Raw genomic sequence first — 18,604 nt, 5'->3', positions numbered from 1 at the left:
ATCAGCATTATTACTTTCTCTTTTCAAGACATTATTGCCACCCAACTGTCTTAAGGCAATGCGGTTCATCAGCGCAATACGCGAACATCCCCTTTAAGAGGGGATCAAGTCTCTATGAGGTAGCACATCTTCTCAAGCTACCAGTCCGTACTCAGCAAAGGCTCCGGTGCGGTATCTTCGCAAAGATTCTTTCTTTAAGTAAAACCAGTAGGGAGCACCTTTAAGAAGGTGCAAACTATTTACAAGCAGTTTGTATCATGCATCGTTCATGATTCCAGCAGTTTCTTAGTAACGGAGCAAAAGGTAGAAAAACAACCAAAAAGCAAAAGAAGGGATCCCGGGTAAACAAAGGGATCCCTTTAAGAATAACCCAGGTCGGGTTTAAAGTAGCAAAAAGCAGGGAAACAAACAGTTAACTATGTACAGTTTCAGGTTTCCGAGGTTTAGTTGGACGGCTTCCAGGGCTGCACCTGGCACTTAACCCTTCTTGGCCTGGGCAAAGTGAGGTCCAGAGTTACACCCAGTGCTGGACAAACGCCGTTAATCCGTCTTTCATGTACAGTTAAATCATGCGCAGCGATGGAGGTCTGCGCAGCTTGAGTAGGGGCATTTGCTGCAGCAGAGGTAGCGGCTGCTGCAAAATCAGTCACTGGAACGGAGTCAGCAGCTGTGGCACTAGCAGTCACTGGAGTGGTGTCGGTCGTCAGGGCAGGGTCGTCCTTCATACCTGCTTCAGATGCGGTCCCTCCGGTGCCGGTCTGCTCCGTCTCCGCTGGGGTCTGGAACGCTGGTTGCGGGGCCTTGTGCTGCGACGTTGTCATCTCCGTTTGCAGCATCTCGCTTTTCGGCAGGGCATTGCCTTCTGGCTTCGGAGCGCTGGAACTTCTTTCTTGCTCCGGACCAGACGAGGCTACCGACAGACGTCTGGCGAGGCTCCCGATGATGGTCTTCTTCCACCCGGCCTCAGTGCTAAGCTGCGTCTGCAGGGGTTGGCGGATCAGCCCGTCCGCTCCGGTCTGCAGGAGGTCAGCGTCAGCTGTGGAGGTCTGGCTGCGGTGCCTCTCCGGGTAGCTGGGGGAGTCCTCGGCTCCGATCCCACGCTCCGGCTCCTGGCGGCTGGCCATGACGTCCTCCATGTCGCGGACTTCTTCTTCCTGGTCCTTTTCCCGCTCTCTCCTTCGTGGGCGGTTTTGTTTTCGTTGTCTCCGCCCTCCATTGAGGATTAGGAGGCGGATCTCGGCTGCTGACGGACACGTCCTTACAGTGCAGAAATATTTAGACTGGGTGGCCATTGTCTTTCGCGCTCTCCAGCTTGTTCACGCCCACTTCCACGCCCTTCTTCTTCTCCTGCGCTCTCCTTAGCGCTGTGATGGCGGCAGTTTTGGCGCGAACTTTTGGCGGCAAGTGACAATCCACAGTCTTTGCAATAAAGTACAGTCCAAGCACAGTAAATCACAGTTCCAAGGCACACATGACCTGATTCTTCAGGCTTAAGTAGATCCTGTTCGTGACGCCAAGTTGTAGCACCCCCACTGCCGCAGGGCCGAGGGGTACCCGGTACCGGGCCTCTGAGTCTCTGCTCTGGGGTTGTCACGGTGGCTAGACCCGGTCCGTGACCCTGCTGAGGGGCGTACAGTAATAGATGTGGATAGTGGTGGTGGTGCGGTGCAGTAAATAACGAGGACACCAGGTTGCAGTCTCTTTACCTCTTTACTGAAGATCTCTGGGTCCTCAATCCGGAATACGGTTCACCAGGCTGCGCAAGTCCGGCCGGTCCAATGGCACCTCCAGAGTTCTCTTTGCAGGTGGAAATCTGTGCCTTCCTGCTAGCGCTATGTGTTGTGGTCCTTCCCTGCTGTGCTTACGGAAAGTGTTATGACCCCAGTGGACAGGGTCTCAGAGGAACGTGTAAGTCTGCAAGATACAAAAATCCAGCTCATAGGGCTGTGGTAACTGGGTTGACCAAATAGCTACTCCTAACGCCAACACTAGAAGTAGCCGGGGATCATGCCTACGGTGATCGCTAGATGACTCGCGCCAGCCGGAGAATCTAACTACCCCTAGGAGAAGAAAACAAAGACCTCTCTTGCCTCCAGAGAAAGGGACCCCAAAGCAAGATACAAGCCCCCCACAAATAATAACGGTGAGGTAAGAGGAAATGACAAACACAGAAATGAACCAGGTTCAGCAAAGAGAGGCCAGCTTACTAATAGCAGAATATAGCAAGATAACTTAACTGGTCAACAAAAACCCTATAAAAATCCACGCTGGAGATTCAAGAACCCCCGAACCGTCTAACGGTCCGGGGGGAGAACACCAGCCCCCTAGAGCTTCCAGCAAAGATCAGGATACAGATAGGAACAAGCTGGACAAAAATACCAAACAAAACAAAAGCAAAAAGCAAAGAAGCAGACTTAGCTTGAAAAACAGGAACCAGGATCAGAGGACAAGAGCACAACAGATTAGCTCTGATTTCAACGATGCCAGGCATTGAACTGAAGGTCCAGGGAGCTTATATAGCAACGCCCCTGAACTAACGGCCCAGGTGAGGATATAGGAAAAGACAGACGCTCCAGAGTCAAATCACTAATGACCACTAGAGGGAGCAAAAAGCAAAATCACAACAGTACCCCCCCCTTAGTGAGGGGTCACCGAACCCTCACCACGACCACCAGGGCGATCAGGATGAGCGGCATGGAAGGCACGAACTAAATCGGCCGCATGAACATCAGAGGCGACCACCCAGGAATTATCTTCCTGACCATAGCCCTTCCACTTGACCAGGTACTGAAGCCTCCGCCTGGAGAGACGAGAATCCAAGATCTTCTCCACCACGTACTCCAACTCGCCCTCAACCAACACCGGAGCAGGAGGCTCAGCAGAAGGAACCACAGGCACAACGTACCGCCGCAACAAGGACCTATGAAACACGTTGTGGATGGCAAACGACACAGGTAGATCCAGGCGAAAGGATACAGGATTAAGAATTTCCAATATCTTGTAAGGACCAATAAAACGAGGTTTAAATTTGGGAGAGGAAACCTTCATAGGAACAAAGCGGGAAGAAAGCCACACCAAATCCCCAACACGTAGTCGGGGACCCACACCGCGGCGGCGGTTGGCAAAGCGCTGAGCCCTCTCCTGTGACAACTTCAAGTTGTCCACCACAAGATTCCAGATCCGCTGCAACCTATCCACCACAGAATCCACCCCAGGGCAGTCAGAAGGTTCCACATGACCCGAAGAAAAACGAGGGTGGAAACCAGAGTTGCAGAAAAACGGCGAAACCAAGGTGGCGGAACTAGCCCGATTATTAAGGGCAAACTCAGCTAACGGCAAGAAGGTCACCCAATCGTCCTGATCAGCAGAGACAAAACACCTCAAATAAGCCTCCAAAGTCTGATTAGTTCGCTCCGTCTGTCCATTAGTCTGAGGATGGAAAGCAGACGAAAACGACAAGTCAATGCCCATCCTACTACAAAAGGATCGCCAGAATCTGGAAACGAACTGGGATCCTCTGTCTGACACAATATTCTCAGGGATGCCGTGCAAACGAACCACGTTCTGGAAAAACACAGGAACCAGATCGGAAGAGGAAGGCAGTTTAGGCAAAGGAACCAAATGGACCATCTTGGAGAAGCGATCACATATCACCCAGATAACAGACATGCCCTGAGACACCGGAAGATCAGAAATGAAATCCATGGAGATATGTGTCCAAGGTCTCTTAGGGACAGGCAAGGGCAAGAGCAACCCGCTGGCAGGAGAACAGCAAGGCTTAGCTCGAGCACAAGTCCCACAGGACTGTACAAATGACCGCACATCCCTAGACAAGGAAGGCCACCAAAAGGATCTGGCCACCAGATCTCTGGTGCCAAAAATTCCTGGGTGACCTGCCAACACCGAGGAATGAACCTCGGAAATGACTCTGCTGGTCCACTTATCAGGCACAAACAGTCTGTCAGGTGGACAAGAATCAGGCCTATCAGCCTGAAATCTCTGCAACACACGTCGCAGATCAGGAGAAATAGCTGACAAGATAATACCATCCTTAAGAATACCAACAGGTTCAGCGACTCCAGGAGCATCAGGCACAAAGCTCCTGGAAAGAGCATCGGCCTTCACATTCTTAGAACCTGGTAAATACGAGACAACAAAGTCAAAACGGGAGAAAAACAATGACCAGCGGGCCTGTCTAGGATTCAGGCGTTTAGCAGACTCGAGATACATCAGATTTTTGTGATCAGTCAAGACCACCACACGATGCTTAGCACCCTCGAGCCAATGACGCCACTCCTCAAATGCCCATTTCATGGCCAACAACTCCCGATTGCCCACATCATAATTTCGCTCCGCAGGCGAAAACTTCCTAGAGAAAAAGGCGCAAGGTCTCATAACAGAGCAACCAGGGCCTCTCTGCGACAAAACGGCCCCTGCTCCAATCTCTGAAGCATCCACCTCAACTTGAAAGGGAAGCGAGACATCAGGCTGGCACAAAACAGGCACCGAAGTAAACCGACGTTTCAACTCCTGGAAAGCCTCCACGGCAGCAGGAGCCCAATTAACCACATCGGAGCCCTTCTTGGTCATATCCGTCAAAGGTTTCACAATGCTAGAAAAGTTAGCGATAAAACGACGGTAGAAGTTAGCGAAACCCAAGAACTTCTGAAGACTCTTAACTGACGAGGGCTGAGTCCAATCAAGAATAGCTCGGACCTTGACTGGGTCCATCTCCACAGCAGAAGGGGAAAAAATGAACCCCAAAAAGGGAACCTTCTGTACACCAAAAAGACACTTTGAGCCCTTGACAAACAAAGAATTTTCACGCAAAATTTTAAAGACCATCCTGACCTGCTCCACATGCGAGTCCCAATTATCAGAAAAAACCAGAATATCATCCAGATAAACGATCAGAAATTTATCCAGATAGTTCCGGAAAATGTCATGCATAAAGGACTGAAAAACTGAAGGGGCATTAGAGAGCCCAAAAGGCATCACCAAGTACTCAAAATGACCTTCGGGCGTATTGAATGCGGTTTTCCATTCATCCCCTTGCTTAATGCGCACAAGGTTGTACGCACCACGAAGGTCTATCTTGGTAAACCACTTGGCACCTTTAATCCGGGCAAACAAGTCAGACAACAGCGGCAAAGGATACTGAAATTTGACAGTGATCTTATTTAAAAGCCGATAGTCAATACAAGGCCTCAAAGATCCGTCCTTTTTAGCCACAAAAAAGAATCCCGCACCAAGAGGGGAAGAAGACGGACGGATGTGTCCTTTCTCCAGAGACTCCTTGATATATGAACGCATAGCGGTATGTTCAGGTATCGACAGATTAAACAGTCTTCCCTTAGGAAATTTACTGCCTGGAATCAAATCTATTGCACAGTCACATTCCCTATGAGGAGGCAATGCACTGGACCTGGACTCGCTAAAGACATCCTGATAATCAGACAAGTACTCCGGAACTTCCGAAGGCGTAGAAGAAGCAATAGACACAGGCAGGGAATCCTCATGAATACCACGACAGCCCCAACTAGACACTGACATAGCCTTCCAGTCAAGGACTGGATTATGGGTCTGTAACCATGGCAGCCCCAAAACAACCAAATCATGCATTTTATGTAGAACGAGAAAACGTATCACCTCGCGGTGTTCAGGAGTCATGCACATGGTAACCTGTGTCCAATACTGCGGCTTATTTTCTGCCAATGGCGTAGCATCAATACCCCTAAGAGGGATAGGATTTTCTAATGGTTCAAGAATAAAACCACAGCGCTTAGCAAATGAGAGATCCATAAGACTCAGGGCAGCACCTGAATCTACAAACGCCATGACAGGATAAGATGACAGTGAGCAAATCAAAGTTACAGACAGAATAAACTTAGGATGCAAATTACCAACGGTGACAGGACTAACAACCTTAGATATACGTTTAGAGCATGCTGAGATAACATGTGTAGAATCACCACAGTAGTAGCACAAGCCATTCCGGCGTCTATGAATTTTCCTCTCATTTCTAGTCAGGATTCTATCACATTGCATCAAATCAGGTGTCCGTTCAGACAACACCATGAGGGAATTTGCGGTTTTTCTATCACATTGCATCACATCAGGTGTCTGTTCAGACAACAACATGAGGGAATTTGCGGTTTTGCGCTCCCGCAACCGCCGGTCAATTTGAATAGCCAGGGACATGGTATCATTCAGACCTGTGGGAATGGGAAAACCCACCATAACATTCTTAATGGCCTCAGAAAGGCCATTTCTAAAATTAGCGGCCAGTGCACACTCGTTCCAATGTGTCAGTACGGACCATTTCCAAAATTTTTGGCAATACACCTCAGCCTCGTCCTGGCCCTGAGACATAGCCAGCAAGGCTTTCTCTGCCTGAATCTCAAGATTGGGTTCCTCATAAAGTAAACCGAGCGCCAGAAAAAACGCATCAATATCAGCCAATGCCGGATCTCCTGGCGCCAACGAAAAAGCCCAATCCTGAGGGTCACCCCGTAAGAATGAAATAACAATTTTTACTTGTTGAGCAGAGTCTCCAGACGAACAAGGTTTCAGGGACAAAAATAATTTACAATTATTCCTGAAATTCCTAAACTTAAATCGGTCTCCTGAAAACAGTTCAGGAATCGGAATCTTGGGTTCAGACCTAGGATTTCTGGTAACATAATCTTGTATACCCTGCACACGAGCGGCAAGCTGGTCCACACTTGTAATCAAGGTCTGGACATTCATGTCTGCAGCAAGCTTAAGCCACTCTGAGGTAAAGGGGAAAAGAAAAAAAAAAATGAGAGAGGGAAAAAAAAACCTCAAAATTTTCTTTCTTATAATCCCACTTCTGCAATGCATTAAACATTTAATACTGGCCTGGCATACTGTTATGACCCCAGTGGACAGGGTCTCAGAGGAACGTGTAAGTCTGCAAGATACAAAAATCCAGCTCATAGGGCTGTGGTAACTGGGTTGATCAAATAGCTACTCCTAACGCCAACACTAGAAGTAGCCGGGGATCATGCCTACGGTGATCGCTAGATGACTCGCGCCAGCCGGAGAATCTAACTACCACTAGGAGAAGAAAACAAAGACCTCTCTTGCCTCCAGAGAAAGGGACCCCAAAGCAAGATACAAGCCCCCCACAAATAATAACGGTGAGGTAAGAGGAAATGACAAACACAGAAATGAACCAGGTTCAGCAAAGAGAGGCCAGCTTACTAATAGCAGAATATAGCAAGATAACTTATCTGGTCAACAAAAACCCTATAAAAATCCACGCTGGAGATTCAAGAACCCCCGAACCGTCTAACGGTCCGGGGGGAGAACACCAGCCCCCTAGAGCTTCCAGCAAAGATCAGGATACAGATAGGAACAAGCTGGACAAAAATACCAAACAAAACAAAAGCAAAAAGCAAAGAAGCAGACTTAGCTTGAAAAACAGGAACCAGGATCAGAGGACAAGAGCACAACAGATTAGCTCTGATTTCAACGATGCCAGGCATTGAACTGAAGGTCCAGGGAGCTTATATAGCAACGCCCCTGAACTAACGGCCCAGGTGAGGATATAGGAAAAGACAGACGCTCCAGAGTCAAATCACTAATGACCACTAGAGGGAGCAAAAAGCAAAATCACAACAGGAAAGTCCCCACAACTGTTGTGTCCGTTTCTTAAGTTCCCTCACAACTCGATTAGATGATGTTCTGCTAATCTTCCGTCCCTCCCTGATGTTGCGGTTAGGACGGCACCCGTATGACGGGTAGGCTCGGAGCTCTTCCGGGACCCTAGAGTCGCCCCTCTCCACAAGTTGCCCCCTATGTCTTCGTAGGTGATTTAGGTGAGACAGCCCGCCTATGACTGACTGTCCTGCCGTTGGTTTGAAGTATTGCCTGAAGCTGAATATAGTAATACTTCCTCGGCGTTCCGGCCGCCGGTTGTGCGCCTCAGTAGGATGTTGCCTCGGTCTCACAGCACGACTCCTACTGGTATTCTCCTTCTTGCTTTGATCTCGTTTCTCACTCAGCACAATCTATCTCGCTTCCAATCCCTCCTTGGGCACCGCCGCTATGCTGAGCAGGCACGGTCCCGTTACGTTCTCTCAAGTTGCCAGGCCTCTGTCAGGATCCCACCCCTGACAGGGACCCTACCGAATCTTCTCCCACAACACCCTCTGCCACAAGGTGTTGCCTGGTTCCAACCCAGTCAGCTTTCTGATCTAACTTCCTGCCTGACCCCCAGTTTTACCAGTATGTGAGGAGTGGCCTAATGAATAGAACCCTTAGCTCCCCCTGGAGGCCCGGCTGTGAAATGTATTGGTGTCTGTGATACCTGGTCAGATGAACTCCTTCAGTGCCATCAGACGTACCATAGCTCCCCTTAGTGGCGGAGCCACAGTACTGCAACGACCAGGACTCTGGGGCGCTGCACTAACACCAATCCTGGTGTCAACTGTCATAAAGCACTGAAACCCACTTTTGATTGTGCCGGCACTTGGAGTGAGTCATTGTCATACCGTGCATGTACGACAGTTTGCGGGAACACACCTCCCGCAGCGCCGTACATGTACGGCGGATTTAATTAATGGGTTAATGGATCGCCCCCTCTAAGGGCAGTGGGGTACTCAGTACCGGGTCCTTCGGTTCTCAAGGGGGATGTCACGGTGGCTGACCCGGTCCGTGGCCCTAGGGACGTTCATTGTAAATGAGGGAAAGGTCTTTAAAGGGGAAATGTTCGTGATGCCACCTGTGGTATTCGGTCAGGGTGACCGACGCTGCTTTAAGGGGTCCGCTGGGGTGATGTTATGGCAGTATGGCAGCTAGATGGTATACCTTCCCACAGGTGAAGTGTATCCCCAGGGCTTCCCTGTGTGTAGATGGTGGATGGTGTGAGGCCCAGTGAAGAACGAGGACACAAGGTTGCAGTCTCTTTACCTTTACTGAAGGCTTCAGCATCCACAGTCCAGGGTACCAGATCACAGGGCAGGCAGAGTCCGGCTGGTCTGAAGGCAAATCCAGAGTCCCCTTATCCAGGTGGAAATCAGTAGCCTTCCTCTAGCGCCTGGGTGTTGTAGCATACCTCCCAACTTTTGAAGATGGCAAAGAGGGACAAAGTTTGTGGCGCCTGTGTGTTGTAGTACCTCCCTGCTGAGCTTCTCGGTAAGGTCCTCACAACTGATGTTGGTGTTCTAGATGTTATGTCTCGCTCTCTGTCCCCCAGATGGATAGGAACAAACCCATATGACTGGTGGCCTGAGGCTTTTTACAGGGACTCTAGCATGCCCCGGCCCCCACGAGTTGCCACCTTGCCTCCTGGGTATAGGTCGGGCAGTTAACGTGGAATTAGCTGTCCTGCCGGTCTCTGGAGCAAGGCATGGAGACGGTTGCTCCCTCGGTGTTCCGGCTACCGGATCCTGTGCCTCAGAAGGAGGCAGCCTTTGCAGGGCAGAACTCCTTATGGTTTCCTCTCCTTTTGCTATGACTTAGTTTCTCACCCTCTACAACACAATTCGCTGTCCTTGTCTATTTCTTAGGATGCTGCCGCACGTCGGGCAGGCGCAGCTCTGCGGCTTTATGTCTAGGCCTCTGACAGGATCCCACCCCTGTCAGGGACCACCCTATCGGCAACTGCTCGATGTTCCTCCTTCCTCTCTGTCTGCCTGACAGGTACTGACTGAGTGAAGCTCAGCCAGCTTCTGACTAACTTCCTATCCAGACCACCAGTTTTACCTAATTGTGAAGAGCGCCCTAATAAATAGGAGCATAGCTCCCCCTGGTGGACTGGAGTGTGAAGTGTGTTGTATGGTTTGTGATACCTGGTAAAAAGATCTCCTTTATTGCCTTCAAACGTAACATCACTCCTCCTGGTGGAAGAATGACATTACTGCAATGACCAGAACCCTGGGGCGCTGCATTAAAATAGCTGTGTATGTCTGAAATAATTTATCAATAATCAGCATGTGATGTTCTTAAAATACATCCACTTATTAAATGCAACATTACTGACATAACTGTTCTAGACCACTGGTATAATACCTGTACTTATCTAAAAGCAATGTGTGTCATAAAGTAAATTCTTTTAAGTCTTTAAATAATGTATCTTCCAGTTTCACACCACGATGCCGAGCTGCCCTTCAACCACAGCTTCATTGAATCCCCCTCTACAGGCTGGTTATCCGAAAACTCCTTTTCTTCATTTGAATCAGAAGAAGAAGGACCTGTGTACTGCGTTCCTCCAAGAGAAGGTGACAGCAGTTCTCTTATCTCAGTTACACGTAGATCATAAGACAAGAAATATATTTACCATATATACTCATGTATAAGCCGAGTTTTCAGCACATTTTTTTGTGCTGAAAACACCCCCAACGTGTTATACACGAGTCATTGTCCCAGAAAGACGTCGGGGGAGGGGGAACGGTGGTCCAGCGGGTCACAGAAGCAGGAGCCGGCGGCTGCGGCTGTAACTGTGCCCGCTGCTAAAGAGAAATGAATATTCACTGCACTGGCAGTGAATATTCATTTCTCTTATAGCGCCCACAGTTACAGCCGCAGCCTACATACCTTCCCTGCGTGCCCTCGCTGCATCTCCTTCCGGTGCCAGTCTTCCGACTGAGCGATCACGTGTCCCCCGCTCATTAAGGTAATGAATATTCATCCCTCTCCACTCCCATAAGTGTGGAGTGAATATTCATTACTTTTAATGGGCGGGGACACGTGTTCGCTCCGCCGGAAGAGCTGCTGACGCTGTAACAAGATGCGGCAAGGGCGTTCAGGAAAGGTAAGTAGGATGTGTTTTTTTAATAGGAACCATGAATACAAGGATGGGGATAAGGAGCCATGCATACAAGGATGGACGGGGAGCCATGCATACAAGGATGGGGAGCCATGCATACAAGGATGGGGAGCCATGCATACAAGGACGGGGAGCCATGCATACAAGGATAGGGATGGGAAGCCATGCATACAAGGACGGGGAGCCATGCATACAAGGACGGATAGGGAGCCATGCATACAAGGACGGGGAGCCATGCATACAAGGACCAGGAGCCATGCATACAAGGATGGGGATGGGGAGCCATGCATACCAGGATAGGGATGAGGGTACAATACATACCCGGCTTATATTCGATAGGTTTTCCCTGTTTTTCGAGACAAAATTAGGTGTCTCAGTTTATACTTGGGTCGACTTATACTTAAAATAAAACAAAAACATACTGCCTAAACACCAATACTTCCTATATTGACTTGCTCTCATTCTATCCCTAGATACCCCCTAATATTGCATTACACCAATTACGATGCTAGTTACAGCTTCCTCCATCATATCATTAGGTGTCTCACATACAGTGCCTTGCGAAGGTATTTGGCCCCCTGGAACTTTTCAACCTTTTCCCACATATCATGCCTCAAACATAAATATACCAAATGTACATTTTTGGTGAAGAATCAACAACAAGTGGAACACAATTGTGAAGTTAAGCGAAATTTATTGTTTATTTTAAATTTTTGTGGAAATTCAAAAACTGAAAAGTGGGCGTGCAATATTATTCGGCCCTTTTAACTTAATACTTTGTTGCGCCACCTTTTGCTGCGATTACAGCTGCAAGTCGCTTGGGGTATGTCTCTATCAGTTTTGTACATTGAGAGACTGAAATTCTTGCCCATTCTTCCTGGGCAAACAGCTCGAGCTCAGTGAGGTTTGATGGAGATCGTTTGTGAACAGCAGTTTTCAGCTCTTTCCACAGATTCTGGATTGGATTGAGGTCTGGACTTTGACTTGGCCATTCTAACACCTGGATATGTTTATTTGTGAACCATTCCATTGTAGATTTTGCTTTATGTTTGGGATCATTGTCTTGTTGGAAGACAAATCTCCGTCCCAGTCTCAGGTCTTTTGCAGACTCCAACAGGTTTTCTTCAAGAATGGTCCTATATTTGGCTCCATCCATCCTCCTATGAATTTTAACCATCTTCCCTGTCCCTGCTGAAGAAAAGCAGGCCCAAACCATGATGCTGCCACCACCATGTTTGACAGTGGGGATGGTGTGTTCAGGGTGATGAGCTGTGTTGCCTTTACGCCAAACATATCATTTGGCATTGTTGCCAAAAAGTCCGATTTTGGTTTCATCTGACCAGAGCACCTTCTTCCACATGTTTGGTGTGTCTCCCAGGTGGCTTGTTGCAAACTTTAAACAACACTTTTTATGGTTATCTTTGAGAAATGTCTTTCTTCTTGCCACTCTTCCATAAAGGACAGATTTGTGCAGTGTACGACTGATTGTTGTCCTATGGACAGACTGTCCTACCTCAACTGTAGATCTCTGCAGTTCATCCAGAGTGATCATGGGCCTCTTGGCTGCATCTCTGATCAGTCTTCTCCTTGTTTGAGATTAAAGTTTAGCCCCCTAAACAGAACCCTGAGACTATCAAAGAGCAGGTGCATTTATACGGAGACTTGATTACACACAGGTGTTGATTCTTCACCAAAAATTTACATTTGGCATCTTTATGTTTGAAGCATGATATGTGGGAAAAGGTTGAAAAGTTACAGGGGGCCGAATACTTTTGCAAGGCACTGTAACTCACCTTACATCCAGGCCTGATCCAGAAACAAATATCAGCTGAAATTATTAATTATCCCTTTTGATCTTTACTTATGGTCAGTAGTACTTGAAAAATATTCTTTGACTCTCAGAATCTAGGTTGTTTAGTGATTTACAAATTCAGACATTGCATCCAATTGTAAAGTAATCTTGTAATCTAGTCATATATGTATGAAAAAAAAACCTTGTCCCTAGCTGTAAAAACAATTCTAAGAACAGTGAGGCCTCATTCAGACATCAGCTTTTTGATGTCCAAGAAAAATGGAGCGAGTTTTATCAGTGATTTTCATCAGAGTTTCATCACGGTGTCATCAGAGTTACAGCAGAGTTAGTTACAGCTTCATTAGTTTTTTTCACAGATGAGAAATATAAAGTTTCTCTATCAGTCAATGAAGAATGGACAGCACACAAATAAAATCCGAGTGCTGACCAATTTTTTCACAGATCCATACACTTTCATTGCCAAGTTTGAGCCAGCACTCAGATTAATATTGGTCATGTCTCCGAGATTGTGCACAGACCACTCTGTCTGCCAACAATCACAGATATGTGAACAGCCCCATACAGACTCATGAAAAGCATGGATAGCACTCATATGTGAAAAACCGATGTGTGAAAGAGAACTTAGCCGTTAATTGCTGAAAGATATATTTCTACACGACTGTATTGACACCGATATAGTGGCAATCCGAGGCACCTGGTCAGAAGTCGGCACCATTTGCACTGCCCAAGATTTGGGATACTAGAGACATCATTTATTAGAGGCTCAAAATTTGAAAGGAGAAAAAGAGAAACATGTACTTTCTTTTATATACTATATATAAAATAAATATATAAAACATTTTATATATATATATATATATATATATATATATATATATATATATATATATATATATATATATATATGTTACATATTTTGAAATTCTACATTTTTAAGAATTTTGCACCCAGGTCAACTACCTTGTTGCTTCATGCTTATACTATGCCATTAAATGAGCCTCAGCCTCTTGTTAAAGGGGTTTGTAAGATATGTCATATTGATGACCTTAATGACCTATGCTAGTTATTTTAGCTGTGGCAGTAGCCAAAATGTATACATTGAATTGTGTGGAAAAGCACAGCTTCATTCAATACATAGTGGCTGCTTTTCTTAGAATAGGTCATCAATATTATATGCATGGACATCCCCTTTAAACTGTTCTGATGAATGAGGTCCAATTAGCATTATCCTGTACAAACCACAAAGCAAAAAGGGTTCTGCTTTTCAGTGGCCCAACCGATATTTCAAGTATTACTTAGATATTAGGAATCTCTGCTTTCATAGAGAACTCAAGCTGTGGAGTGAAAAGCTGAGTGCGAAAAATGATCATTTTGACTTTAATTCAGACTGAATTGTGGATATAATTTACCAAAATATTTTATCTTTCTGTTTTATAGCAATGTCTGTTGCTGACTTGGATGGCTTTCAAGAAATAAGCTCTAAATGCAATGTGTTCCCCGATGCCATGATTTTGAGCACAGATGATGCATCCCTTCCATTTTCTATTCCTAGAACTTCTAGCATTGCCAAATCCAAAAGACCCTCCGTATCATTTGCTGAAGGAACCAAATTTGAGAGCAGGAGATCATCCACAACTGAAACCCCTAAACTTGCTCGGAAACCCAAACTTGCTGTGAGTCTCCCAAAGTTGCCCTCTATACAATCACAGACAATAAATGGAGATGAGTCACAAAGAAATGAAGATAATAATGTACACTATGACACAATAAACTACAATCCAGAATCAGAGGATCATCCAAAACTCCAGAGAAGTGGTCCAGTTGGCCGCCGGAGAACAATGTCTAATGCACAGAAGGCATCTTTTAAAGGAGAAGTCACAGAGGCGAGTTTAAAAGAGAGCTCTGAAATTAACAGGAAGACTCACAATATTTCCACTCTTTATGTGACTGTTGGTCCCCCAAGAAAGCCTTATAAACCTCGTAGAAAGTCAGAAGGGAATGTGGACGGGGCAGTACAGGCAGTATTAAAACGTTTGGGCAGTTTTCCGAAAGGAATCCCAAAACCTACAAGGATAAGTTTGTTACAGCATTCAAACTCCAAAGTGACTCAGCCAAGGCCTAGTTATCCAGAAGATGTCAAAATTATGATTAAAAACACTTCAAATGATAAACTACAAGATAGCCAAACAAAAAAACTAGTTCTTCAAAGTTCTTCTATCCTTAAAAAACATTTGCCTGAAGATGAAGATGGTATAGAGAAAGTAGAAAATCCTGATAAACCAGAGAACATGTACTCCAACTTGCATGATCCAGAATTGATGGAACAAACTCAAAATGTTGATCACATTTACCAAAGCACAGATGACGGAGCGGACTCAGAACCAAAGTATGAAAACATAAGTATAACAAAGAGTTTTGTGGACCATGAACTGGAACCGTCTTCCTTATATGAAGATGCAGAAATGAACTGTGATAATCTTAGTTGTTGAAACTTTATGCACATAACAAACATAAAGAGAAACGTATTAGTGATCGTCCATAGCCTTTTTTATCAGTACCATGTTATTTGAGCTGTGCCATAGGCTGTTTTTTATGATTTTGATAATAAAACATTGTTGGTGACGTGTTGGGGTATTTTGTGGGAGTCAGTAAATAAATTTAATGAGCTGCTTCCTCTAGCTAAGGCAGAGGCGTAGCTAGTGTTTTGGTTCGGGGGGGGCGAAACTTCTGAGTGGGCCCCTAACCAGGTAACCTTGATTACAACTCGGTGACGCGCCCTAATATATCTACCGTATATACTCGAGTATAAGCCGACCCGAGTATAAGCCGACCCCCCTAATTTTGCCACAAAAAACTGGGAAAACTTATTGACTCGAGTATAAGCCTAGGGTGGAAAATGCAGCAGCTACCGGTGAATTTGAAAAATAAAAATAGATGCTCCATACCGTTCATTATGGCCCCATAGATGCTCCACATAAATCTGTGCCACATATAATGCTCTGCACAGTTCATTATGGCCCCATAGATGCTCCATAGAAAGCTGTGCCCCATATAGAATGCTCTGCACCTTTGATTATGGCCCCATAGATAGCTGTGCCATATACAATGCTCTGCACCTTTGATTATGGCCCCATAGATAGCTGTGCCATATACAATGCTCTGCACCTTTGATTATGGCCCCATAGATAGCTGTGCTATATATAATGCTCTGCACCTTTGACCTTTGATTATGGCCCCATAGATGCTCCACATAAAGCTGTGCCTTATATATAGTGCTCTGCACCGTTGCCCCATAGATGCTCCACATAAAGCTGTGCCTTATATATAGTGCTCTGCACCGTTGCCCCATAGATGCTCCACATAAAGCTGTGCCTTATATATAATGCTCTGCACCGTTGCCCCATAGATGCTCCACATAAAGCTGTGCCTTATATATAATGCTCTGCACCGTTGCCCCATAGATGCTCCACATAAAGCTGTGCCTTATATAATGCTCTGCACCGTTGCCCCATAGATGCTCCACATAAAGCTGTGCCTTATATATAGTGCTCTGCACCGTTGCCCCATAGATGCTCCACATAAAGCTGTGCCTTATATATAGTGCTCTGCACCGTTGCCCCATAGATGCTCCACATAAATCTGTGCCTTATATATAGTGCTCTGCACCGTTGCCCCATAGATGCTCCACATAAAGCTGTGCCTTATATATAGTGTTCTGCACCGTTGCCCATAGATGCTCCACATAAAGCTGTGCCTTATATATAGTGCTCTGCACCGTTGCCCCATAGATGCTCCACATAAAGCTGTGCCTTATATATAGTGCTCTGCACCGTTGCCCCATAGATGCTCCACATAAAGCTGTGCCTTATATATAGTGCTCTGCACCGTTGCCCCATAGATGCTCCACATAAAGCTGTGCCTTATATATAGTGCTCTGCACCGTTGCCCCATAGATGCTCCACATAAAGCTGTGCCTTATATATAGTGCTCTGCACCGTTGCCCCATAGATGCTCCACATAAAGCTGTGCATTATATATAGTGCTCTGCACCGTTGCCCCATAGATGCTCCACATAAATCTGTGCCTTATATATAGTGCTCTGCACCGTTGCCCCATAGATGCTCCACATAAAGCTGTGCCTTATATATAGTGCTCTGCACCGTTGCCCCATAGATGCTCCACATAAAGCTGTGCCTTATATATAGTGCTCTGCACCGTTGCCCCATAGATGCTCCACATAAAGCTGTGCCTTATATATAGTGCTCTGCACCGTTGCCCCATAGATGCTCCACATAAAGCTGTGCCTTATATATAGTGCTCTGCACCGTTGCCCCATAGATGCTCCACATAAAGCTGTGCCTTATATATAGTGCTCTGCACCGTTGCCCCATAGATGCTCCACATAAAGCTGTGCCTTATATATAGTGCTCTGCACCATTGCCCCATAGATGCTCCACATAAAGCTGTGCCTTATATATAGTGCTCTGCACCGTTGCCCCATAGATGCTCCACATAAAGCTGTGCCTTATATATAGTGCTCTGCACCGTTGCCCCATAGATGCTCCACATAAATCTGTGCCTTATATATAGTGCTCTGCACCGTTGCCCCATAGATGCTCCACATAAATCTGTGCCATTGCTGCTGCTGCTGCAATAAAAAGAAAAAAAAACACATACTCACCTCTCTTGCTTGCAGCTCCTCAGCGTCCCGTCCCGGCGTCTCTCTGCACTGACTGATCAGGCAGAGGGCGGCGCGCACACTATATGCGTCATCGCGCCCTCTGACCTGAACAGTCAGAACAAGAGGACACGAAGACAGAGCGGCGCCCGGCGGGTGGAACGAGGGAAGGTAAATATGCGATACTTACCTGCTCCCGGCGTCCCGCTCCTTCCCCCGGACAGCTGGTCTTCGGTGCCGCAGCCTCTTCCTCTATCAGCTGTCACCGACACCGCTGATTAGAGAAATGAATTATGCGGCTCCGCCCCTATGGGAGGTGGAGCAGCCTATTCATTTCTCTAATGAGCGGTCCCATGTGACCGCTGAACAGGGGAAGAGCTGCAGCACCGAAGACCGTGGGACGGGCAGGGGGAGCGCCAGGAGCGCCGGGACTAGGTAAGTATGCCTCAGCGCCCTCTCCCCCTCACCCGCCGACCGTGACTCGAGTATAAGCCGAGGGGGCACTTTCAGCCCAAAAATTTGGGCTGAAAATCTCGGCTTATACTCGAGTTTATACGGTATGTATCTAATATAGATAATCTCTATATAAAGACCAATATTGATATTACCGACATATGGTCAGTGGTAGATACCAGCCCTACAGAACATATAAGAGATTACAGCACAGTTACAGAAAATGTCTTACCGCTGACATTCTTTCTGATGGAATCGTTCATTTTTCCTGTCTTTTCCATCTGGCCCAGACCGACATGACAACTTCTTCCAGCTACAACTCATCTGCAGAGAATACAACAAAGACACATTTCTTCTTCTCATATTCCAGCCCCATCACCATCTATTCCCAACCTGCACAAACTCCTCATCCTGCTGATACCCCAATACTGAGCCGCTGGTGCCGAATGTGTCCCTATTACTGCCCCTGTTACCCCAATACTGAGCCGCTGCTGCCGTATGTGTCCCTATTACTGCCCCTGTTACCCCAATACTGAGCCGCTGCTGCCGTATGTGACCCTATTACTGCACCTGATACCCCAATACTGAGCCGCTGTTGCCGTATGTGTCCCTATTACTGCACCTGATACCCCAATACTGAGCCGCTGCTGCCGTACGTGTCCCTATTACTGCACCTGATACCCCAATACTGAGCCGCTGCTGCCGTATCTGTCCCTATTACTGCACCTGCTGTGTGGTTGTAGCGCCCCCACTGCCGCAGGGCCGAGGGGTACCCGGTACCGGGCCTCTGAGTCTCTGCTCTGGGGTTGTCACGGTGGCTAGACCCGGTCCGTGACCCTGCTGAGGGGCGTACAGTAATAGATGT

The 18,604-nt window shown here is 46.8% G+C and overlaps 1 protein-coding gene across 1 annotated transcript in view; it reads left to right on the top strand.

The window, feature by feature from the left end:
- Positions 1-15,224, top strand: part of SCARF1 (scavenger receptor class F member 1) — a 128,592-nt gene extending 113,368 nt beyond the window's left edge. Inside the window, exons 10-11 of the mRNA XM_077294462.1 lie at positions 10,110-10,247; positions 14,046-15,224. Coding sequence (XP_077150577.1) covers positions 10,110-10,247; positions 14,046-15,097 — 1,190 coding nt within the window. The 3' untranslated portion in view covers positions 15,098-15,224. The remainder of the gene's footprint in view (positions 1-10,109; positions 10,248-14,045) is intronic.
- Positions 15,225-18,604: the final 3,380 nt, after the last annotated feature.

The sequence above is a fragment of the Ranitomeya variabilis genome, chromosome 3 (assembly GCF_051348905.1).
Source record: "Ranitomeya variabilis isolate aRanVar5 chromosome 3, aRanVar5.hap1, whole genome shotgun sequence".
Classification (NCBI taxonomy): Eukaryota; Metazoa; Chordata; class Amphibia; order Anura; family Dendrobatidae; genus Ranitomeya; species Ranitomeya variabilis.
Note: the sequence above shows the minus strand (reverse complement) of the source record. Positions and strands in the feature narration are given on the sequence as shown.